Below are 23,942 nucleotides of genomic sequence, written 5' to 3' on the forward strand. Positions count from 1 at the left end.
GTGTAGAGTTTGCACATTCTCCCCGTGTCTGCGTGGGTTTCCTCCGGGTGCTCCGGTTTCGTCCCACAGTCCAAAAATGTGGTTAGGTGAATTGGCCATGCTAAATTGCCCGTAGTGTTAGGTGAAGGGGTAAATGTAGAGGAATGAGTCTGGGTGGGTTGCTCTTTGGAGGGTCGGTGTGGGCCGAAGGGCCTGTTTCCACACTGTAAGTAAGCTAATCTAATCTTAATAAATGGAACATGAATTGTCCCTTACTAACAACACTGTGTGTGCCCGTACACCCCAAAGCAGTGCTTCAAGACGGTACAAAAACAGAAATTGCTGGAAAAGCTCAGCAGGTCTGGCGGCATATATGGTGAGGGATCAGAGTTAACGTTTCGGGTCCAGTGACCCTTGCTCAGACCTGCCGAGCTTCTCCAGCAACTTCTGTTTTTGTTTTTGATTTCCAGCACACGCAGTTCTTTCAGCTTCAAGAAGGTAGCTCTCTAATACCTACTCAAAGGCAATTAGGGACGGTTAATAATTGCTGGCCTAGCCTGTGAGACCCACATATCATGAATGAATTTTAAAAAATTCAATTCATATAAATAAATATTTAAGTCACTACTTGGATTTAAAACTTCATATTATGAAGAGAAACACAGATTAAGAATGAACAGAGGGGGAACACTATACATATTGAACTTTTAGAACAATTGGTGACAATGAGTTCACTATTATGTTTTTTCCTGGAGCTAACTTTTCTGTTCTATCAGACTTAAGATGTCAGCTTCCAAAGGCAGCTTGTAAACACAGCATCTGGAGTGTGAACCAGCTAAAGCAATACTTTGAGCTAGGAAATGTGGTGAAGAGGAAAAAAATAACACCTTGAGGGGAGGTGAAAATATGCTGAAACTGTGTCCTGCAATATATATTTACAGATCATCAGCAATATGCTATTTTAATGAAAAAAAAACAAAGCTTCATTGTCAATGGTAATGAGATTTTTTTTGTTTCCTTTCAGACATTACTTACTGTGTAAATTGCCATTAGTTTTTCCCAAAACCCTGCTATGGTTTGTTGTTTCAACATGCTTCTTGGACTGCCCAAATTATGCATCCTAATTCACAGCTATCAGCTTGTAAAGACCAGGCAATCCATTCCTACTGACACGTACATTCTCACTTCCTTTGTATCTCATTTATGTTTTATGACAATCAGACTTTGAGAAAGGCTGTTAGTTTCACTGGCAAATTCAAAATGAGAAGTCCAAGATTTGATGATACTGTACAAATGGCAGTATGAATTTAAATTTAAATTTTCCATGTGATTCTATGATATGAACAATTGAGGGTCACAAGCCAAAAAAATGGATTAGCTCACAAATGTTGTCTTCTCTGGCGTTTGAGAATTTATCTCTTCCCATCCCTCATATACCACGGCCCAGAGTCATTCTTGACTTAACAAGTTCTTAATAAACAAAGGTCTTGTTTAAAAAAAAAGCTCTTTTTAAGAAAGGAGCAAAACTCAGAGTATCCTTATATTCAGAGATACACACAATCTACAACACAGGAACAAGCCTTTCAGCCCAATCTGTCTGTGCTATTTGTCAGTCTTTCCTCCCCACTTTGCTATTAACCTAACGTTGTTTTTAAAGCTGCTGGACTGCACTCTATTTTGGCAGCTTCCATGGGGTCTGTGTGAATGTATTCTTCCATGGAGTCTTTGAGGTCACTGGTTCAGCCAGAATTTATTGCCCATCCATTATAGCTGTTGAGAAGAGGTGGTCAGACATCTGTTTTCAGTTCAGTTTTGCCTCATCCTTGCCTCTGCTATTCATTGCTTTTCCTGCCTCTTGAACTATCTTGTCCTTCTTTTCTCTCAAGATTCTAGGTCATTTTCTTTTATTGAAACTTTATTGCTGGAACAGCACAGCAGGTCAGGCAGCAACCAGGGAACAGGAGATTCGACGTTTCGGGCACAGGCCCTTCTTCAGGAATGAGCAGAGAGTGTTCAGCAGGAGAAGATAAAAGGTAGGGAGGAGGGACTTGGAGGAGGGGAGTTGGAAATGTGATAGGTGGAAAGAGGTCAAGGTGAGGGTGATAGGTCGGAGTAGGATGGAGGCGGAGAAGTCAAGAAGAAGACTGCAGGTCAGGAAGGCGGTGCCGGGCTGGAGGGATCCGGCTGAGACAAGGTGGGGGGAGGGGGGATGAAGAAACTGGTGAAGTCCAAGTTCATCCCCTGCGGTTGGAGGGTTCCCAGTCGGAAGATAAGACGCTCCTCCTCCGACCGTCGGGTTGTTGTGGTTTGGCGGTGGATGAGTCCAATGACCTGCATATCCTCGGTGGAGTGGGAGGGGGAGTTGAAATGCTGTGCCACAGGTTGGTTGGGTTGGTTCGTCCGGGTGGCCCAGAGGTGCTCTCTGAATCGCTCCGCAAGTAGGCGGCCTGTCTCCCCAATATAGAGGAGGCCACACCGGCTGCAGCGGATGCAGTAGATGATGTGGGTGGAGGTGCAGGTGAATCTGTGGCGGATATGGAAGTTTCCCTTGGGGCCTTGGAGAGAAGTGAGGGCGGAGGTGTGGGCGCAAGTGTTGCACCTCCTGCGGTTGCAAGGGAAGGTGCCGGGAGTGGAGGTTGGGTCGGTGGGGGGTGTGGATCTGACAAGGGAGTCGCGGAGGGAGTGGTCTCTACGGAAAGCTGATAGGGGAGGGGAGGGAAATATATCCTTGGTGCTGGGGTCTGTTTGGAGGTGGCGGAAGTGACGGCGGATGATGCGCTGTACATGGAGATTGGTGGGGTGGTAGGTGAGGACCAGTGGGGTTCTGTCCTGGTGGCGGTTGGAGGGGCGGGGCTCAAGGGCGGAGGAGCGGGAAGTGGAGGAGATGCGGTGGAGGGCACCGTCGACCACGTCGGGGGGGAAATTGCGGTCCTTGAAGAAGGAGGCCATCTGTGTTGTACGTATTTTGAACTGGTCCTCCTGGGAGCAGATGCGGCGGAGACGAAGGAATTGGGAGAATGGGATGGCGTTTTTACAGGGGGCAGGATGGGAGGAGGTGTAGTCCAGGTAGCTGTGGGAGTCGGTTACGTATTTTGAACTGGTCCTCCTAGGAGCAGATGCGGCGGAGACTACGTACCACCCCACCAATCTCCATGTACAGCGCATCATCCGCCGTCACTTCCGCCACCTCCAAACAGACCCCAGCACCAAGGATATATTTCCCTCCCCTCCCCTATCAGCTTTCCGTAGAGACCACTCCCTCCGCGACTCCCTTGTCAGATCCACACCCCCCACCGACCCAACCTCCACTCCCGGCACCTTCCCTTGCAACCGCAGGAGGTGCAACACTTGCGCCCACACCTCCGCCCTCACTTCTCTCCAAGGCCCCAAGGGAAACTTCCATATCCGCCACAGATTCACCTGCACCTCCACCCACATCATCTACTGCATCCGCTGCAGCCGGTGTGGCCTCCTCTATATTGGGGAGACAGGCCGCCTACTTGCGGAGCGATTCAGAGAGCACCTCTGGGCCACCCGGACGAACCAACCCAACCAACCTGTGGCACAGCATTTCAACTCCCCCTCCCACTCCATCGAGGATATGCAGGTCATTGGACTCATCCACCGCCAAACCACAACAACCCGACGGTCGGAGGAGGAGCGTCTTATCTTCCGACTGGGAACCCTCCAACCGCAGGGGATGAACTTGGACTTCACCAGTTTCTTCATCCCCCCTCCCCCCACCTTGTCTCAGCCGGATCCCTCCAGCCCGGCACCGCCTTCCTGACCTGCAGTCTTCTTCTTGACCTCTCCGCCTCCATCCTACTCCGACCTATCACCCTCACCTTGACCTCTTTCCACCTATCACATTTCCAACTCCCCTCCTCCAAGTCCCTCCTCCCTACCTTTTATCTTCTCCTGCTGAACACTCTCTGCTCATTCCTGAAGAAGGGCCTGTGCCCGAAACGTCGAATCTCCTGTTCCCTGGATGCTGCCTGACCTGCTGTGCTGTTCCAGCAATAAAGTTTCAACTTTGATCTCCAGCATCTGCAGACCTCACTTTCTCCCATTTTCTTTTATTCCCTCCACCACCTCTTTGCTATGATACAAATGCTTGGTTGGTCAGATGAGTTTAAGTAGTCCAAACATATTTAGCTATTTGCTCCCCTAGCCTTTTAACCTCCTTCCCTTCAGCTGCCTATCTAATCCATTCTTGTGCTTTCTGCTTCAACTACTAATCCGACAAGTGAATTCCCCAGCCTGAATATATAAAGGAGGCCCCTTCTGCTTTCTAGTCTACATCTCTCATATTTACCCCAGTATCTTGATTCTCATTCCTGAACCCTCAATTACTAGTGACAGCTCACACCCATCTATTTTCAGAATGCTGAACAATTATTTCGCACTGAACCATGAGAAGACCCAGTTTCTGCAAATCTTTGTTTCTGTTTTGCCTTACACTAGCCAGCATCCCGCTAGCTCTGAAATATGGCGATTTTAATTGGGCTTGTTTCACAGTTTACTCATGACTTGCCTTATTCCTCAAAGCAATCTGGTGTAAAACAACCATACACCAACTGCCAGCACAAAATACAATTACCTCAGTGATGCTGTTGGACGACAAATCCAGCTGGTACAGCGTGCTGCCGTTGAGGAAATCAAAATCGTCATTCTTTAACTGTGTGATTTTGTTTGCAGACAGCGCCAATCTTTGCAGCTTTTGCAACTGCAGCTCAGTTCCCAGTTTGGCGGAAACCAATTTATTGTGAGACACATCCAGGACTGTCAATTCCTTAAAAAGAGAAACATACAATCGTTCAGTTAGAGCAGGATCAATTCTAAATATCGCTTATTCCTATCACAGTTCGATTAGCAATCAAATTTGCTTCATGAGAACAGATTTGATTTTCCTGACCTTTACCTAAAGAGAATGCAAAGCTCAGGAGAAAAGTCAGAATTATGAAAGCCTTGGGTTGTTTGAGCCTGGCTCAGACTTGCCCAGCTTTCCTGCTGATTAGACCGCACTTGGAAGGAGTATTTGTAGCCTGCCATCTCATTTCTTTGTATCATGTCTAGCTAAGTACCTCCTACTGCATTCCTTGGGTATTTAGATAAGATATCTTAGACTCCACTTTCCTTCCCATTTTTCTATCTGTCATTATCTGCCTATTTGTTTTTACATTTTCTGAGCTGTTGGATGGCACTCCACTTTGGCAAGTTTCTCCCGTTCTTGTTTCAGTTTTACCCATCCTTGTCTCTGCTGTACATCCTCTTTAATTCCTCTCCTCTGTTTCAAGATTTTCGCAGCAACTTAAACCGGTTTGTCTTCATCACAAATGCTGACCCATCTGCAAAGAATTTTCAACAGTTTTCTCTTTATTTTAGACATTCAACCTTCTTTTAACACCCATTGCTGCTTTATATTTGCTATCAAATTAATATCAAAACTCCAGGGAATTGGTTTTCCTGAATATAAAACACCTTTAATTAATTATATTAGATCTGGAATGAATTTGGAATTATATAGCTCCATCAAGTGGCTACAATTGGAAACGGTGACACCTCAGTGTTGCAGTTCCCACTTTCTGTCAGTAGATGGGAATATAATACATACTGCCTACTATAATGAAGTCCCATGGATTTGTACACACTTAAGACCTCTTGAAAGAGTGAGATCTGACAATGAATCCTGCTCGGAATTTCTTTTTCTTTATTCATTCACAGGATGAGGGCTAGGCCAGCATTTATTGCCCATCCCTAGTTGCCCAGAGGGCAGTTAAGAGTCAACCACATTGCTGTGGGTCTGGAGCCATATGTCGGCCAGGCCAGGTAAGGATGACAGTTTCCTTCCTGAAAGGGCATTAGTGAACCAGATAGGTTTTTCCTAACAATCAGCAATGGATTCATGGTTGTCATCAGACTTTTAATTCCAGATTTTTTTTGAACTCAAATTCCACCATCTGCCATGGTGGGATTTGAATCTGTATCCCCAGAATATTATCGGGGTATTTGGATCAACAGTCCAGTGATACGACCACTAGGCCATCACCTCCCTTTAATGATATCTGTTCTATCAGTGTAAGCTGTAATTGGCTGCAATAAATTTTATTGTTATCGGTAAGACACTCTTCTGTAAGACCAGGGAGCAGTTTTCCACAGCCACATTAGACCAAGCAGGCTCTGTTGTTTCCAACACTGAAAGAGTATGGTGATGTAAACCTTCACCATGAGCATCAACTCTCACAATGTTATGAGGTAGCATGCTCATACAACACATTCTTTTCCCAACGTGATCCCAATTTGAGACTTGAATATTGTCATGACCACCTCTGTGTGAATTGCAACAGTCAAAGAAGTGGTGGTGGTGGGGGTGGGGAATAGCCCAGAAGAATGGATGGGAATGGGGCACTCTCTGTTAGACCCAGATCACAGCTCCATCATAGCTCCCTGTGGTCAGTGATGCACTGGAGCTTGCCACAACAGTTGGTGCTCCAAGTACCTCCATTTTGAAACGTTCCGCTCTACATAACAATTGCAGCTACACTTTAAGTTAATTCAAGGTCTGAAAAATATTTTGGGGTGTTGATGAGAAATGTGATGAGGTGCTAGAAGTCTTTCTTTCTTCTTGGACAAAGACATCAACAACCAGCATACCGATGGATTATCAAAAGATGTGCATGAATTGTAAAGGGCGCAGGAGCGATTTACAACAATGGCTCCAGGGATGAGAAACGTTAGTTATGAGGATAGACTGAAGGAGTTGGGACTGTTCTTCTCAGAGAGATGAAGGCTGAGAGGAGATTTGATAAGAGATTTTCAAAATCTTGAAGCGGTCTGGATAGAGTAAATAGGGAAGAAACTCTTCTGTCTTGTCCAAGAAAAAGGGGATAAATTTAAAGGGATGTGCAAATGAAGCCAGAGTGTTCTGAGAAAGAACGCTTTCACACAGTGAATAATTAGAATCTGGAATGGATTGCTTGGAAATGTGCTGGAGGCAGGTTTAATTGAGGCATTCAAGAGGGTATTGGATGATTATTTGAATCAAAATGATGCACAGTCATATGGAGAAAAGATGGGGGATTGGCACTAGGTAATAGAACAGTGCAGGCATGATGACTAAACTGTCACAGCAGGGAACTGGAGAAGACAAAAAAATGCTCTTACTTAACAATTAGGTTATTTGAGAGCCTGCATGTGAGTATGTTAAAAATTACACAACACCAGGCGATAGTCCAACAGGTTTGTTTGGAAGTACTATCTTTCAGAGCACTGCTCCTTTATCAGGCAGCTGTGGAGCAGGATCATAAGACACAGAATTCATAGCCAAAGATCACAGTGTTATGCAACTGAAACGATACATTGAACAAATCTAGAACAAACCTGGAATAATGAACCCACAACCCATTCGAAACGATGAAAGACTTAACAGCAATTTAGGTTTGTTCAATATATCATTTCAATTGCATGACACTGTGATCTTTTGCTATAAATGCTGTCTTATGATCTGCTCCACAGCTACCTAATGAAGGAGTAGCGGTCCAAAAGCTAATACTTCCAAACAAACCTGTAGGACTAGAACCTGGTGTTGTGATTTTTTAACTTTGTCCACCACAGTCCAACACTGGCACCTCCACACTGTGAGTATGTTGTACCTTTAACCAGTAGCATTTGCTTTGTACAGGGTGATACAACTCTGGATCATCTTCACCTCGAGGCCAAAGCTAAGATGCCGTATTAAAAGGGATAGACCTGGGTTTGATGGGCTTATGTATAATGTAGGTAAAAACAAGGACTGCAGATGCTGGAAACCAGAGTCTAGATTAGAGTGGTGCTGGAAAAGCACAGCAGGTCAGGCAGCACCCGAGGAGCAGGAAAATCGACGTTTCGGGCAAAAGCCCTTCATCAGGAATAGAGGCGGGGTGCCTGCAGAGTGGAGAGATAAATGAGAGGGGGGTGGGAGTGGGGAGAAAGTGGCATAGAGTACAATGGGTGAATGGGGGTGGGGATGGAGGTGATAGGTCAGAGAGGAGGGTGGGGGAAGGTAGCAAAGAGTACAATGGATGAATGGGGGTGGGGATGGAGGTGATAGGTCAGAGAGGAGGATGGAGTGGATAGATGGAAAGGAAGATAGGTAGGTAGGACAGGTCATGAGGGCGGTGCTGAGCTAGAACGTTGAAGCCGGGGTGAGATGGGGCATGGGGAAATGAGGAAACTGGTGAAATCCACACTGATACCATGGGGTTGAAGTGTTCCGAGGCAGAAGATGAGGCTTTCTTCCTCCAGGCATCGGGTGGTGAGGGAGCGGCGGTGGAGGAGGCCCAGGACCTCCATGTCCTCGGCAGAGTGGGAGGGGGAGTTAAAATGTTGGGCTACAGGGCGGTGTGGTTCATTGGTGCGGGTGTCCCGGAGATGTTCCCTAAAGCGCTCTGCTAGGAGGCATCCAGTCTCCCCAATGTAGAGGAGACTGCATTGGGAGCAACGGATACAATAAATGATATTAGTGGATGTGCAGGTAAAACTCTGATGAATGTGGAAGGCTCCTTTGGGGACTTGGATGGAGGTGAGGGAGGAGGTGTGGGCACGGTTTTGCAATTCCTGCGATGGCAGGGGAGGGTGCCAGGACGGGAGGGTGGGTTGTTGGGGGGCGTGGACCTGACCAGGTAGTCATGGAGGAACGGTCTTTGTAGAAAGCGGAAATGGGTGGGGAGGGAAATATATCCCTGGTGGTGGGATCCGTTTGGAGGTGGTGGAAATGTCATCAGATGATGTGGTTTATGCGAAGGTTGGTAGGGTGGAAGGTGAGCACCAGGGGCGTTCTGTCCTTGTTACGGTTGGAGGGGTGGGGTTTGAGGGCGGAGGGCTGGGATGTGGACAAGATGCATTGGAGGGTATCTTTAACCACGTGGAAAGGGAAATTGCAGATCTGAAGAAGGAGGCCATCTGGTGTGTTCTCTGGTGGAGCAGATATGGCAGAAGCAGAGGAATTGGGAATACGGGATGGCATTTTTGCAAGAGATAGGGTGGGAAGAGGTGTAATCCAGGTAGCTGTGGGAGTCGGTGGGTTTGTAAAAAATGTCAGTATCAAGTCGGTCGTCATTAATGGAAGTGGAGAGGTCCAGGAAGGGGAGAGAGGTGTCAGAGATGGTCCAGGTAAATTTAAGGTCAGGGTGGAATGTGTTGGTGAAGCTGATGAATTGCTCAACCTCCTCACGGGAGCATGAGGTGGTGCCAATTCAGTCATCAATGTAGCGGAGCAAGAGGTGGGGAGTGGTGCCGGTGTAATTACGGAAGATCAACTGTTCTACGTAGCCAACAAAGAGACAGGCATAGCTGGGGTCCATATGGGTGCCCATGGCTACCCCTTTGGTCTCGAGGAAGTGGGAGGATTCGAAGGAGAAATTGTTAAGGGTGAGGACCAGTTCAGTCAAACAAATGAGAGTGTCAGTGGAAGGGTACTGTTGGGGATGTCGGGAGAGAAAGAAACGGAGAGCTTGGAGGCCCTGGTCATAGCGGATGGAGGTGTAGAGGGATTGGATATCCACGGTGAAGATGAGGTGTTGGGGGCCGGGGAAACGGATGTCTTGGAGAAGGTGGAGGGTGTGGGTGGTGTCTCGAACATATGTGGGGAGTTCCTAGACTAGGGGGGATAGGACAGTGTCAAGGCAGGTAGAGATGAGTTCGGTGGGGCAGGAGCATGCTGAAACAATGGGTTGGCCAGGGTGGTCAGGCTTGTGGATCTTGGGAAGGAGGTAGAATCGGGCAGTGAGGGGTTCCCAGACTATGAGGTTGGAAGCTGTGGATGGGAGATCTCCTGAGGTGATGAGGTTCTGTATGGTCTGGGAGATGATGGTCTGGGAGATGATGGTTTGGTGATGGGGGGTGGGGTCATGGTCGAGGGGGCAGTAGGAGGAGATGTCTTCGAGTTGGCGTCTGGCTTCAGCGGTGTAGAGGTAAGTGTGCCAGACTACCACTGCACCCCCTTTATCTGCTGGCCTGATGGTGAGGTTGGGATTGGAGCAGCGGGAGTGGAGGGCTGCATGTTGTGAGGCACCCTGCCTCTATTCCTGATGAAGGGCTTTTGACCGAAATGTCGATTTTCCTGCTCCTCGGATGCTGCCTGACCTGTTGTGCTTTTCCAGGACCACTCTAGCCTAGACACTTATGTATAATGTAACTGAGTAATATGAGCAGGACAGCCACAATGTGTCTTATCCACCATGTCATATGACATTTATAATATAAAAAGGTCTGTGATAAGGTGAAAGGCAGGAGAGACTGAATTACAAAAGGTTTCGTGGTGATAAAGGGAGAGGCTGTGACACATGAAAAAAGACAAAACATTAAGGAGGTGTGAATGTCAGAATCCTGAACAACAAGTTCTTTCTTGAGAAGGAACAGAACCTGACCTTCTCTTTGGAAATAAGGCAGGGCAAGTGACTGAGGTGTCAGTGAGACAGCACTTTGGGGATATTGATCATAATTCTTTTAGTTTGAAAATACTTATGGAAAAGGTTAGACCTGATACATAAGTTAATGTTCTGAATTGGAGTAAGGCTAATTTTGATGGTATTAGGCCAGAACTTTCAAAAGTTGATTGGGAGAGGTTGTTTGTAGGGAAAGAGACAGCTGGAAAGTGGAGGCCTTCAAAAATGAGTTAACAAGAGTCCAGAGGTAAGACATTCCTGTCAGGGTGAAGGGCAAGGCTAGTAGGTGTAGTGAATGCTGGATGACTAGAGATACTGAGGCTCTGGTCAAGAAAAAGGAGGCAAATGGCAGGTATAGACAACTGGGATTGAATGAACCCCGAGAGGAGTATAAAGGTGGTAGGAGTATACTCTAGAGGGAATTCAGGAGGGCAAAAAAGGGGACATGACTTGCCAAACAGGCTTTGGCAAATAGGGTTAAGGAGAATCCAAAGAGATTCTACAAATACATTGAGGACAAAAGAGTAACTAGGGAGAGAATAGGACCCCGTAAAGATCAACAAGGCCACCTATGTGTGGGACCGCAGGAGGTGGGTGAGATCTAAAGGAGTATTTTGCATCAGCATTTAGTGTAGAAAAGGACATGGAAGGTAGAGATCTTGGAGAAATAAATATTGATATCTTGAAAAGTGTCCATATTACAGAGGAGGTGGTACTGGACATCTTAAAATGCATAAAGGTGTATAAGTCTCCAGGACCTGATCAGGTGAAACCCAAAACATTTTGGGAAGCTAGGGTCACCATTGCTGGGCCCCTTGCTGAGATATCTGTATCATCAACAGCCATGGGTGAGGTCCAGGAGACTGGAAGGTGGCTAATGTGGTGCTGTAAGGAAAGGCTGTAAGGAAAAGTCAGGGAACTATAGACTGGTGAGCCTGACATCAGTGGGTACGTTCTTGGAGGGGATTCAGAGAGTCAGGATTTACAAGTGCTTGTAAAGGCAAAGACTGATTAAGGTTAGTTAACAGAGATTTGTGTGTGTGAAATCATGTCTCATTAACTTGATTGAATTTTCTGAAGAGCTGACAAAGATGATTTAATGAGGGCAAAGAAGTTACATTGTCTATAAATATGTCAGCAACATGTTTGACAAGTTTCCACTTCATAGACTGGTTAGCAATGGAATCAGAGGGATCCAACAATTTGGAGACAACATTGGCTTGAAGGTAGCTGACAGAGGGTGGTAGTGGAATGTTGTTTTTTTGGACTGGAGGCCTGTGATCAGTGGTGTGACCATGAGGATTGGTGCTGGGTCCACTGCTTTTTGTCGTGCATATAAATGATGTGGCTGTGAATGAAGGAATTACAGTTAATAAGTTTGCAGATGAAACCAAAATTGGTAGTGTAGCGGACAGTGAAGGAAGTTATCTCAGAATACAATGGGACTTTAATCAAATGGGCCAATGGGCTGAAGAGTGGCAAATGGACTTTAGTTTAGATGAATGTGAGATGTTTTGGTAAGATGAATCAAGAAGGACTTATGAACCTAATGGTAAGGTCCTGGGGTGTGTTGCCGAACAAAGAGATCTTGGAGTGCATGTTCACAGTTCCTTGAAAGCGGAACCCCAGGTTGACAGGGTAGTGAAAAAGGCATTTGGAACTCTTGACTTTATTGGTCAGTGCTTTGAGTGTATGAGTTAGGAGGTCATGTTGCAGCTGTACAGTACATTGGTCAGGCCATTTTTGGAATACTAGCCTCCCTGCTATGGGAAATGTGTTGTTGAACTTGAAAGGGTTCAGAAAAGATTTACAAGGATGTTGCCAGGGTTAGAGTTTTTGAGCTATAGGGAGAGGCCGAAAAGACGGGGGCTATTTTCCCTGGAGCTTCAGAGGTTGAGGGGTTACCTTATATAGAGGTTTATAAAATCATGAGAGGCATGGATAGGGTGAACAGTCAAGGTATTTTTCCCTGGGTAGGGGGAGTTCAAAACTAGAGGGCATAGGATCTAGGTGAGACAGGAAAAGTTTAAAAGGGACAACCTTTCATGCAGACGGTGGTTTGTGAATGGAATGAGCTGCCAGAGAAAGTAGTGGAGGCGGGTAGAATTACAACATTTAAAAGGCATCCAGAAGGGTACATGAATAGGAAGGGTTTAGAGGGATATGGACCAAATGCTGGCCAATGGGACTAGATTAATTTAGGATATGTGGCAGGCATGGACGAATTGAACTGAAGGGTCTGTTTCCATGCTGTGCGTCTCCATGACTCTACTGTTGGAAAATAAAGAGAAGGTAATCAGACAGAGATAAGATGAAAAAAAAATAAACCAGCAAAGAAAATCAAAATAGGGTTGGTGATTCTGATCTAAAATTGCATTACTGAAGGTGACATACTATGCTTTAGGAGTCACAATTACGAAACACGAAAAGAAATGTGCTGAATCAGTTCAACACAACAGGATTGCACATTTTTCTTTAACCAGGCCCTTAACTGATGCCTAGCTATTTCCTAGTTATTTATTCTTTAGTTGGTGTTCAGACATTACCAAGGTTTTGTATGCACAAGGTTCCTATGGTTTCATAACACATGTTGCATGATATAATTCATCCTAAATAGTTAAGATCTAAATTTTCAACACAGTAGCTTATCGTCCAGCAGTGTGCTTCCACTTGAGGTGTATAGAAGATTAGCACATCCAACTGCAAAGTCATTGTCGACAGTAATACAAGTGGATTTTCTATAACTGCTCTGGAAGGTTAGATCGCATGAAATTCAAAAGGAGCTGGCAAAATGGATACACAATTGGCTTGTTAGTAGGAAGCAGAGGGTAATAGTGGAATGATGCTTGTCAGACTAGTGGTGTGCCACAGGAGTCAGTGCTAGGCCCATTGCTGTTTGTTGTCTATATCAGTGATTTGGATGAGAATGTTGAAGGCATGATTAGTAAGTTTGCAGAAGACACTAAACCAGGCGGTATCGTGAACAGTGAGGTAGATTCTCAGAAATTGTAGCGGGACCTTGATCAGCTGGGGAAGTGGGCTGTGAAATGCAAATGGAGTTTAATATAGGTAAGTGGGAGGTCTTGCATTTTGGAAAGTCAAATCAAGATAGCAGTTTCATGGTAAACGGTAGACCCTTAAGGAATGTCATGGAACAGAGCGATCTTGCAGTTCAAGTGCATGGTTCTTTGAAAGTAGAGTCACAGCTTGACAGGGCAGTGAAGAAGGCTTTTGGCACACTAGCCTTCATCAGTCAGTGTACTGAGTATAGAAGTTGGGAAGTTATGTTGCAGTTGTACAGGGCATTGGTGAGGCTGAACTTGGAGTATTGAGTTCAGTTTTGGTCACCTTATTATGGAAAGGATGTTATTAAACTCGAAAAAGTGCAGAAGAAATCTACAAGGATGTTGCCAGGACTCAACAGTATGGGTTATAGGGAGAGGCTGGACAAGCTAGGAGCTTTTTCTTCAACTAACTTTAAATATGCAAAGTCATAGTGGACAACTGCATTAAAAATAGAACCAGTTACGTTTGAAAAATAACAAACAATATTAAGAAAGTGGTTTTATGAGAGGTGCCGCAATATAAATATGATATCATAGTGTCATAGAGATATACAACAGGGAAACAGACCCTTTGGTCCAACTCGTCCATGCTGACCAGATATTCTAACCTAATCTAGTCCCATTTGCCAGCACTTGGCCCATATCCCTCTAAACCTTTTCTATTCATATACCCATCCAGATGCCTTTTAAATGTTGTCGTCGTATCAGCCTCCACCACTTCTGGCAGTTCATTCCATACACACACCACCATCGGCATGAAAAAAATTGCCCCTTAGGTCTCTTTTATATCTTTCCCCCTCACCCTAAACCTATGCCCTCGAGTTCAGGACTCCTCCACCTATTATCTATTTACCCTATCCTTGCCCCTCAAGATTTTATAAACCTCTATCAGGCCACCCCTCAGTCTCCGACGCTCCAGAGAAAACAGCCCCAGCCTATTCAACCTTCCGTATAGGTCAAATCCTCCAACCATGGCAACATCCTCGTAAATCTTTCTGAACCCTTTCAAGTTTCACAACGTTTTTCCAATAGGAAGGAGACCAGAATTGCATGCAATATTCCAATAGTGGCCAAACCAATGTCCTGTACAGCCGCAACATGACCTCCCAACTCCTGTACTCAATACTGTACTCTGACCGATAAACAAAAGTATATCAAATGCCTTCTTCACTATCCTATCTACTTGCGACTCTACTTTCAAGGAACTATGAACTTGCACTCCAAGATCTCTTTGTTCAGCAACACTCCATAGGATTTAACCATGAAGCGTATAAGTCCTGCTCTGATTTGCTTTTCCAAACTGCAGCACCTCACATTTATCTAAATTAAACTCCTTCTGCCACTCCTCAGCCCACTGGCCCATCTGATCAAGATCCTGTTGTAATCTGAGGTAACTTTCTTCGCTGTCCACTACACCTCCAATTTTGGTGTCGTCTGTAAACTTACTAACTATGCCTCTTATGCTTATATCCAAATCATTTATATAAATGATGAAAAGTAGTGGACCCAGCACTGATCCTTGTGGTATACCAGTGGTCATAGGCCTCCAGTCTGAAAAGCAATCCTCCACTACCACCCTCTATCTTCTACCTTCAGTTCTGTATCTAAATGGCTAGTTCTCCCTGTATTCCATGTGATCTAACTTTGCTAACCAGTCTTCCGTGAGGAACTTTGTCAGAACGCCTTACTGAAGTCCATATACATGACATCCACTGCTCTTCCCTCATCAATGCTCTTTGTTACTTCTTCAAAAAACTCAATCAAGTTTGTGAGACATGACCTCCCACGCACAAAGCCATGCTGACGATCCCTAATCAGTGCTTGCCTTTATAAATACATGTAAATCCTGTCCCTCAGGATTCCCTCCAATAACTTCCCTACCACTGATATCAGGCTCACTGGTCTATCATTCCCTGGCTTTTCCATACCACCTTTCTTAAACAGTGGCACCACGTTAGCCAACCTCCAGTCTTGGCACCTCACCAGTGACTATCAATGATACACATATCTCAGCAAGGGGCCCTGCAATCACTTCCCTCGCTTCCCATATATTTCTAGGGTACACCAGATCAGGTCCTGGGGACTTATCCACTTATATGCCATTATCCAAGATGTCACCACCTATTTCCCCACATTCTATATCTTCCATGTCCTTATCCATAGTAAACACTGATGCAAAATACTTGTTTATTATCTCCTCATCTCCTGCAGCTCCACACATAGGCTGCCTTGCTGATCTTTGTGGGGCCCTGTTCTCTCCCTCGTTACCCTTTTGTCCTTAATGTATTTATAAAAACCTTTTGGGTTCCCTTTAACCCTATTTGCCAAGCTATTTCATGTCTCCTTTTTGAACTCCTGATTCCCCTCTTAAGTATACTCCTATTGCCTTTATAGTCTAAGGATTCACTCAATCTCTCCTATCTCTACTTGTTATATGCTTCCTTCTTTTTCTTAACCGAAACCTCAAATTCTCTTATCAATACAATAAGTACAGCACACAATCAAGCTCTTCAGCCCACCAAGCCTGCATTGATTCCGAATCCTTATTTAGACCTGCTAATTATTGCCCATGCACAATTACTTTCCCTCTGTTTGCAGCACGCACACGCGGCTATTAAGATACACCTTAAACATTGCTAACGTATCTGTTTCCACCACCTCCACTGGCAGTATGTTCCAGGTGCCCATGAAATGTGAGAAACATTTTCCCCACACTTCTGCCTTAAACATTCCCCCTTTCACCGTGAACCTGTGGCCTCTTGAAGTTGACCTTTCCACCTTGGGAAAAAGCCTCTGACTATCTACCCTATCTATGTCTCTCATAATTTTGTAGAATTCTATCAGTTTGTCCCTCAGCTTCCATCTCTCCAGTGAAAACAATCCAAGGTTATCCAACCTCTCCTGCTAACAAAAACCCTCCACATTAGGCAACATCCTAGGAAACGTTCTCTGCATCCGCTCTAAAGCATCCACGACCATCTGTTAATGTGGTGACCAGAATGGTACACAATATTCCAAATGTGGCCGAACTAAAATTTTGTAAAGGTAACATAACTTGCCAACTTTTATATTCAATGCCCTGCCGATGAAGTATGCTGTATGCCTGTGACCACCTTATCCACCTATGTTGCCACTCTCATGGATCTATGGACCTGTACACACAGATCCCTCTGTACGCCAATGCTCCTAACAGTTCTACCATTTATTGTATAATTATCATCCAAATTTGACCTTCCAAAATGCATTTGTCTGGATTAAACTCCACCTGCCATTTCGCTGCCAAAATCTGCAATCTATCAATATTCCGCTGGTATCCTTTGACAATCCTCCTCAGTATCTGCAACCCGCCACCTTTAGTGTTATCCGCAAAATTAATAATCAGACTGGTTACATCTTCCTCCAGATTATTTATATGTATTACAAGCAACAAAGGTCCCAGCAATGATTCCTGCAGAACACCACTAATCACTGATCTCCATTCTGTATAGCATTCTTCCACCGCTAGTCTCTGTCCTCTATGACCAAGCCAGTCTCGTATCCATCTAGCCAGCTCACCTGGGATCCCATGAAAATATACCTTATGTACCAGCCTGGTATGACGTACCTTATCAAATGCCTTACTAAAGTCCATGTAGACAACACCCGGCACCTTTTCCTCATCAATAATTCTTGTAACTTCCTTAAAAAACTCAATCAAGTTGGGTGAGACATGACCTTTTCCACACAAACCCATGCTGCCTATCACTACGAATCCATTTGCTTGCCAGTGTGAATAAATCGTGACTCTCACTATCTGCTTCAGCAGATTCCCCACCACTGATGTTAGGCTCACCAGCTGGATTATTTCTGTTGCCCTTCTTAAACAAAGGGACAACATTGGCCATTCATCAGTCCCCTCAAACCTCATCTGAGGCCAAAGATGACATAAAGTTATCTGTTAAGGCCCTTGTCTCCCACACTATCCTGGGATAGATCTTGTCTGGCCCTGGGGACTTGTCTACCTTAATGTATTTCAAGACACCCAACACTTCCTCCTTCATTATGTTTACTAGCCTGTGAGTATTCACACAGCTTTCCTTAACCTTAGCATCCCTCTCTTTGATGAATACTGATACAAAGTACTCATTAAGGATCTTACCCATAACTTCCCTCCTTTAGCCTACGCTTTCTCTCTTGCTCCTAATTTCTGTATAAAATGCCTTAGGATTCTCCTTCACTGTGCTGGCCAAGGACATTTCATAGCCCCGTTTAGTCTTCCTGACTCCCTGTTGACTCCTTCCTACTTTCTCTACATTCTTAAAGAGCACTGTTGCATTTTTTGAAAGCCAGTTGTCGACATACTAATTCTTACCTGAAGGTTTGTGAAAGGATTGCCTGTGATCTCCTTGATTCGATTGAATTGTATGTACAGCTCAGTCAGGTTGCTGCAGTACGAGAAGTAATGTACGGACAAATGAGAGAACTGATTGTGTTCAAGCCCCAGCATTTGCAGGAACGGAAGAGCTTTGCATAGGTTTTCTTCGACTTTAGTGATGACATTATAGCCAGCATTCAAAACTTGAAGCTGACTGTACTGAGACAGTGTAGAAGCTGACAAGTGCTTCAGCTGGTTATGGGAGAGATTTAGCACTGTGATGTTGACTGGAAGGTCTGAAGGGATGCTTGAGAGCTTTAAGTGTCCACAATCCGCAATCAGACCCTGTATTTTACATTGAGTTCCAGAGGCTGTAGCACCGTGATATAATATTGCAAATTTAAAGTACAAGATGATAGTCTGGAAATACATTTTCATTCTTCAAATGTGGAATCAAACTTTTATTCTACGTACAAAAAAAAGAAAAGACACATATATTAACACTACAGTCTCTTACTTCAAATTGTGTTTAAATTGTGCCTGTGGCACTTAATAAAGATTGATTACTATTGCACAAACTTTTAGGAAAGAAAATATCACAGACCAAAATAAAACTTCATAAATAATGACACCACACATTTATAATAGTGGATTCAAATGAGAAAATGTACTGCCTTATTTTGTCCAGTTAAAGCTTCACTTAAGTGGTTCACATTTCAGAAATAAAACAACAAAGTAATTAATGCCCTGATAACCAAATTATCCTGATACGCAAATCCCCACTCTCTGCTTTCTGTTAGATGAAGCTTCTATTAATGCTAACACTTTGCCTCTAATACCACGGGCCCTTATCTTACTTAGCAACCTCCTGTGTGGCACCTTGTTAAAGGCTTTCTTGAAATCTAGACAGATAACAAGGATTGGCTGTCATTGGTCTAACCTGCTTTTTACTTCCTCAAAGAATTCTAGCAGATCTGTCAGGCATGACCTCCCCTTGATGAAACCATGCTGAATTTGCCCTATTTACCATACACTTCCAAGTATTCAGAAATCTCAACCTGCACAATGGATTCTAGGGTCTTACCCATGACTGAGGTTAGGCTAATCGGTCTGGAATTTTCCATTTTTTGCCTTACTCCCTTTTTAAACAGAGTGTCACGTTAGCCTTTTCCCAGTCCACTGGGACCCTCCCTGACTGTAGCACTTCCTGAAAGATCACCAGTAATGCATCCACTATCTTTTCACTATCTCCCTTAGAACTCTGGATGTAGTTCATCTGGTCCAGGTGATTTATCCACTTTCAGGCCATTCAATTTCGAGCACCTTCTCCTTGGTGATCGCCACCATACTCAGCTCTGCCCCCTCACGCTCTTGAATTTTTGGGATATTACTTGTGCCTTCCAAAGTGAAGACTGACACAAAGTACTTATTCAGTTCCTCAGTCATTTCCTTGTTCCCCACTACTATGTTTCCAGCGTCATTTTCCAAGGTCCAATGACCACTTTTGCCTCTCTGTTGCCCTTTATATATCGAAAGAAACTCTTACAGCCTTCCTTTATATTGCTGGCTGGCTCATATTTAATCTTCTCCCTCCTTATTTCTTTTTTGTTACCATCTGTTGGTCTTTGTAAGATTCCCAATCCTCAGGTTCCCACTCCCCAGTGCCAGATTATTAGATTAGATTAGATAATTTACAGTGTGGAAACAGGCCCTTTGGCCCAACAAGTCCACACCGACCCTCCAAAGAGCAACCCACCCAGACCCATTCCCCTACATTTACCTCTTCACCTAACACTATGGGCAATTTAACATAGCCAATTCACCTAACCTGCACATCTTTGGACTGTGGGAGGAAACCGGAGCACCCGGAGGAAAACCCACGCAGACATGGGGAGAATTTGCAAACTCCACACAGACAGTTGCCTGAGGCGGGAATTGAACCTGGGTCTCTGGCGCTGTGAGGCAGCAGTGCTAACCACTGTGCCACCGTGCCGCCCATTACATGCTTTCTCTTTTATGCTATCCCTGGCTTCCCTAGTCCTCTACCATGCTTTGTTTTCCTCAGGATGAAGTTTTGTTGTGTCTCCTGAATTACTCCCAGAAACACCTGCCATTGCTGTTTCACTGTCTTTCCTGCTATGCTACCCTCCCAGTCAATTCTACCCAACTCCTCCCTCATGCCTCTGTAGTTACCTTTATTCAGCTGTAGTACTGTTACCTTTGATTCTATCTTCTCCCTCTCAAGTTACAGAGTAAATACAATCATTTTATGATCACTGCCTCCTAAGGGTTCCTTTACCTTAAGCTCCTTTATCTCGTCTGCCTCATTGCACAATACTAAATCCAGTATTGCTTGTCCCTAGTGGTCTCCACAAATTCCTTTGCTTGTGAACCACTACCAAGCTGATTTTCCCAGTTCACCTGCATTTTGAAATCCCGCATGATCACTGTAACTTTGTCTTTCTTACACATCTTTACTATCCCCTGGTATATCTTGCCCCCAGCTCCTGGCTACTATTTGGAAGCCTGTATATGACTCCTACTACTGGTTTTTTCATCTTTGCAGTTCCTCAATTCTACCCACACAGATTCTACACCACTGACCCTATTAATTTCTTAGTATTGATTTAATTTCATTTCTTACTAATAGGGCAACCTCACCCCCCTGCCCATCTGCCTATCTTTTCGATAAGATGCATATCCTTGAATATTCAGCTCCCAATCCTGATCCCCTTGCAGCCAATGTCTCCGTGATGCCCACCACATCTGCGTCACAAGCATTCAGATATAACACCTTCAGTCCTTTATTAGCTGTCCCTCTTCTGCTTCCGAAATCTTCTGAATAAAAGGTCAAAGGATCACCGAAACTGGCTGCAGCTTCATATCATCAAACTAGAAAAAAGAAGCCAGTGACAACAAGGCTAAACAAGATAACAACAGGTTATAAAGACACTATGCTAGGTTCTGCATTAAAAATTAAAAACGAGTTGATTCTCTTTGGCATGTAGAAATCCCTGAGTGGGGCTACGACTTAACTCCTTTGCCCAACCTCCACTAGATATTAATTTCTTAACGGAGTTCTTAGTAGACATTAACCTTTCACCCACTCCCATTTATATATCTTCAAGGTCTGAGAGGTTTAAATTAATTCCATTGTGCAACATTTTTCCATTCCATTATTTTAACATGCTCCTTCAAAATTATTTACTGTGTGTCTTCTTCAGTTGGTGGTCACTCACTCCAGGCATGTATCTGATCATTAATGTATAGTGAACAGAAGTGGTCCCAGAACAGAACCCTCTTCCAACAACTCTAAAATAACCTTATTTCCCTCTCTTTTACGGAATCCTGGCCTACTTAATCACGAGATGAACTGTTGCATGTAAGTTCTCAGAATACGACAGGTCGGTTGAAATACCCAATGAGAGGCATCAGGAAGCACGTTTGCATTTATTTGCATCTCATGAATGCTCATTAGAAAGCCAGTGTACCAGAATTAAGTTCCTCTTCCCGAGTAAGTTCTCCTCAACAGGGTAATGCATGCTTCAGGTTCGTGTCTCCTTATCAGGCAAGGTACTCAGTCACCTTTTTCAACTTTAGAGTGAGCAGCCACTACTCTGTCTTCTTTGCAGAGCATTTGTCTATATCAGGTGATGATCGAGCCCATGCGGTAGTTGTCTAAGTTGCATGGGACACAGATGCTGACCATGGGAGAGACAGGCTGGAGTGCAACGGATCAAGGAGATTGGCAAAGGGTGAAAGTTATCTGGAGAAGGGAAGCAGGCTGACCAGAGAAAGTGGAAGTTTGATTATAGAACAAAGAAAATTTACAGCCCAGGAACAGGCCCTTCGGCCCTCCAAGCCTGAGCTGATCCAAATGTACTGTCTAAACCTGTCGGTCAATTCCTAAGCATTTGTATCCTTATGAAGGGTGAAAGAGCCAGAATGGTTTTTAAAATATATTCACTCACTGGCCTTACTGGCTGCACCAGCATTTATTGCCCATTTCTAGTTGCCCTTGAGAAGGAGGTAGTAAGCTGCCTTCTTGACCATTGCAGTTCTTGTACACTAGCTAAACCCACAATACCCTTAGGGAGGGAGTTCCAAGATTTTGGCCCACTGCTAGTGAAGGAACAGCCATATATTTCCAATTCATGATGGTGAGGGGCTAGGAGGGAAACTTGTCAGGAGTATGTATCAGCTGCCCCTGTCCTTTGAGGTGAAGTGGTCCTGTGTTTGGACAGTGCTGTCTAAGGATCTTTGGTAAATTTCTGCAGTGCATCTTGTAGATTGTAGACACTGCTGCTATTGAGTGTTGGTGGTGGAGGGAGTAGATATTTTGAATTTGATGCCAATCAAGCAAGGTGCTTTGGATGGTGTCAAGCTTTGTGAGTGTTGATGTAGCTGCACCCATCCACGCAAGTGGGGAGTATTCCATCACATTCCTGACTTGTGCCGTATGGATGTTGAATAGGCTTTGAGGAGTCAGGAGGTGAGTCACTCACTGCAGTATTCCTAGCCTCTGACCTGCTGTTGTAGCCATGTACTTATAAGGTCATTCAAGTTAGGCTTCTGGTGGATAGTAACCCCAAAGATGTTGATAATGGGGGATTCAGTGATGGCAATACCATTGAATGTTAAATGGGCAGTGATTAGATTGTCTTTTATTGGAGATGATCATAACTTGGCATTTGTGTGGTGCAAGTGCTACTTTAGCTGCAGGTGCCTATTGCAAAAGCCTGAGTGATGCTGCTGGCTTTCAGTGAATGAAGGCCTTGCTTTAAAGATGACATTTAACTATACCACCAGGATTTTCAATCACATAAGCAAAGGTGTCAACTTCCTGCTAACTCCCATTGCACAAACCACGGAGCTACTTACAAATGTATACATAATAAGCTGGAAATATATAATCATTTGGAAAAAAGCTTACTTTTTGACTGGATGTTCACTTCCATGCCCAATGCCAAATTTAACTTGCACAACAGGAGATTCCGCCCTTTGATTCCTTCCTCCTTTCCTTCTGCTTTAATTCCAATTTCACACCTTTCCCCTAATTTAATGCCAACTAGTCTGTTCTGGTAATTTCCAGTGGTTAATGTTTTCTGGAGGTTCATGTATATGTGTCCCAGTCTAACACACCTACCACCTCAATAAAGTACTTGGTCATGACTGTTTCACAACCTTCCTTTCTGAAATCTGTTCAAATCGGCATGAAGGAGAAGATGAGGACTCCAGATGTTGGAGATCAGCACCACACTTTTCTACTCAAATTGGCATGTGTTTGGGTTGATATTTATCCTCAAAAAACCCCAAGGCCAATCACCCTGGCTGTCAGATCATTACTGTTTGCAGGACCTTTCTCTGTGCAAGTTAACTGTTCATGGTGATATATAAATGCAACAGCTGCCTACAGAACAACATTGACTATACTTCAAAAGTATTTTAATGTTGGTGGTGTTTTGGGACAATCTGAAAACATGAAAGGTATTGTAAAAAATGCCAGGTCTTTCTCTCAACCTCAGATTGAATTTTAAAGACATTTATAGCAATGTAACATTAAAGCACTTTGCTTTAGCACTCCTGTTATACCTGTGAATGTTTTGTAATGCTTTGTATCTCAACTGGACATGTACATATACAAACCTCCTATCATCCACAAAGGACCATGTTGGCTTTTACAATTCTATAAAGTAGAAATGTGAGTCAGCTACTTGCAAATGAAAGAATAAGTTAAAACACAGTTGTACAGGAAGACAGTGCTCATGAGTGTAGAAACGATTAATGAGAATGCTTCAAGGGATAAGGAGTTTCAGTTACGAAAGTAGATGGAAGAAGTTAGTTAGAAGTTCATTGAGGTCCAGGGCACAGAAGAAGGCTCTTTGGACCATCAAATCTGCACCAGTCAAAAACAAGGACCTGATCTCCCAATCCCAGTTTCCAGCTAGGAGCAGCATGAGAGGAGATCTGAAAAAAGTATTCAAAATCACACGGGGCCTGGACATAACAGACAGGGAGAAACTGGTACACTTGCAACATGGGCAAGAACGAGAGGCCACAGATTTAAAATAATTGGTAAAGCATAATGAGGGAAAGCTATTACAGGGTCAAGACCCAAAT

General features: G+C 44.3%; 1 protein-coding gene across 1 annotated transcript in view; it reads right to left on the reverse strand.

Moving 5' to 3' along the window:
- The window catches only part of LOC122547166 (toll-like receptor 3), a 36,819-nt gene that overhangs the window by 11,496 nt on the left and 1,381 nt on the right, over window positions 1-23,942 (reverse strand). The window contains exons 2-3 of the mRNA XM_088000837.1: window positions 17,820-18,288; window positions 4,580-4,771 (exon numbers count right to left, since the gene is read on the reverse strand). Coding sequence (XP_087856963.1) covers window positions 4,580-4,771; window positions 17,820-18,260 — 633 coding nt within the window. The 5' untranslated portion in view covers window positions 18,261-18,288. The remainder of the gene's footprint in view (window positions 1-4,579; window positions 4,772-17,819; window positions 18,289-23,942) is intronic.

Source organism: Chiloscyllium plagiosum, unplaced genomic scaffold, assembly GCF_037043375.1.
Source record: "Chiloscyllium plagiosum isolate Xiang-an unplaced genomic scaffold, Cpla_swu_hap1 HiC_scaffold_2, whole genome shotgun sequence".
Lineage (NCBI taxonomy): Eukaryota > Metazoa > Chordata > Chondrichthyes > Orectolobiformes > Hemiscylliidae > Chiloscyllium > Chiloscyllium plagiosum.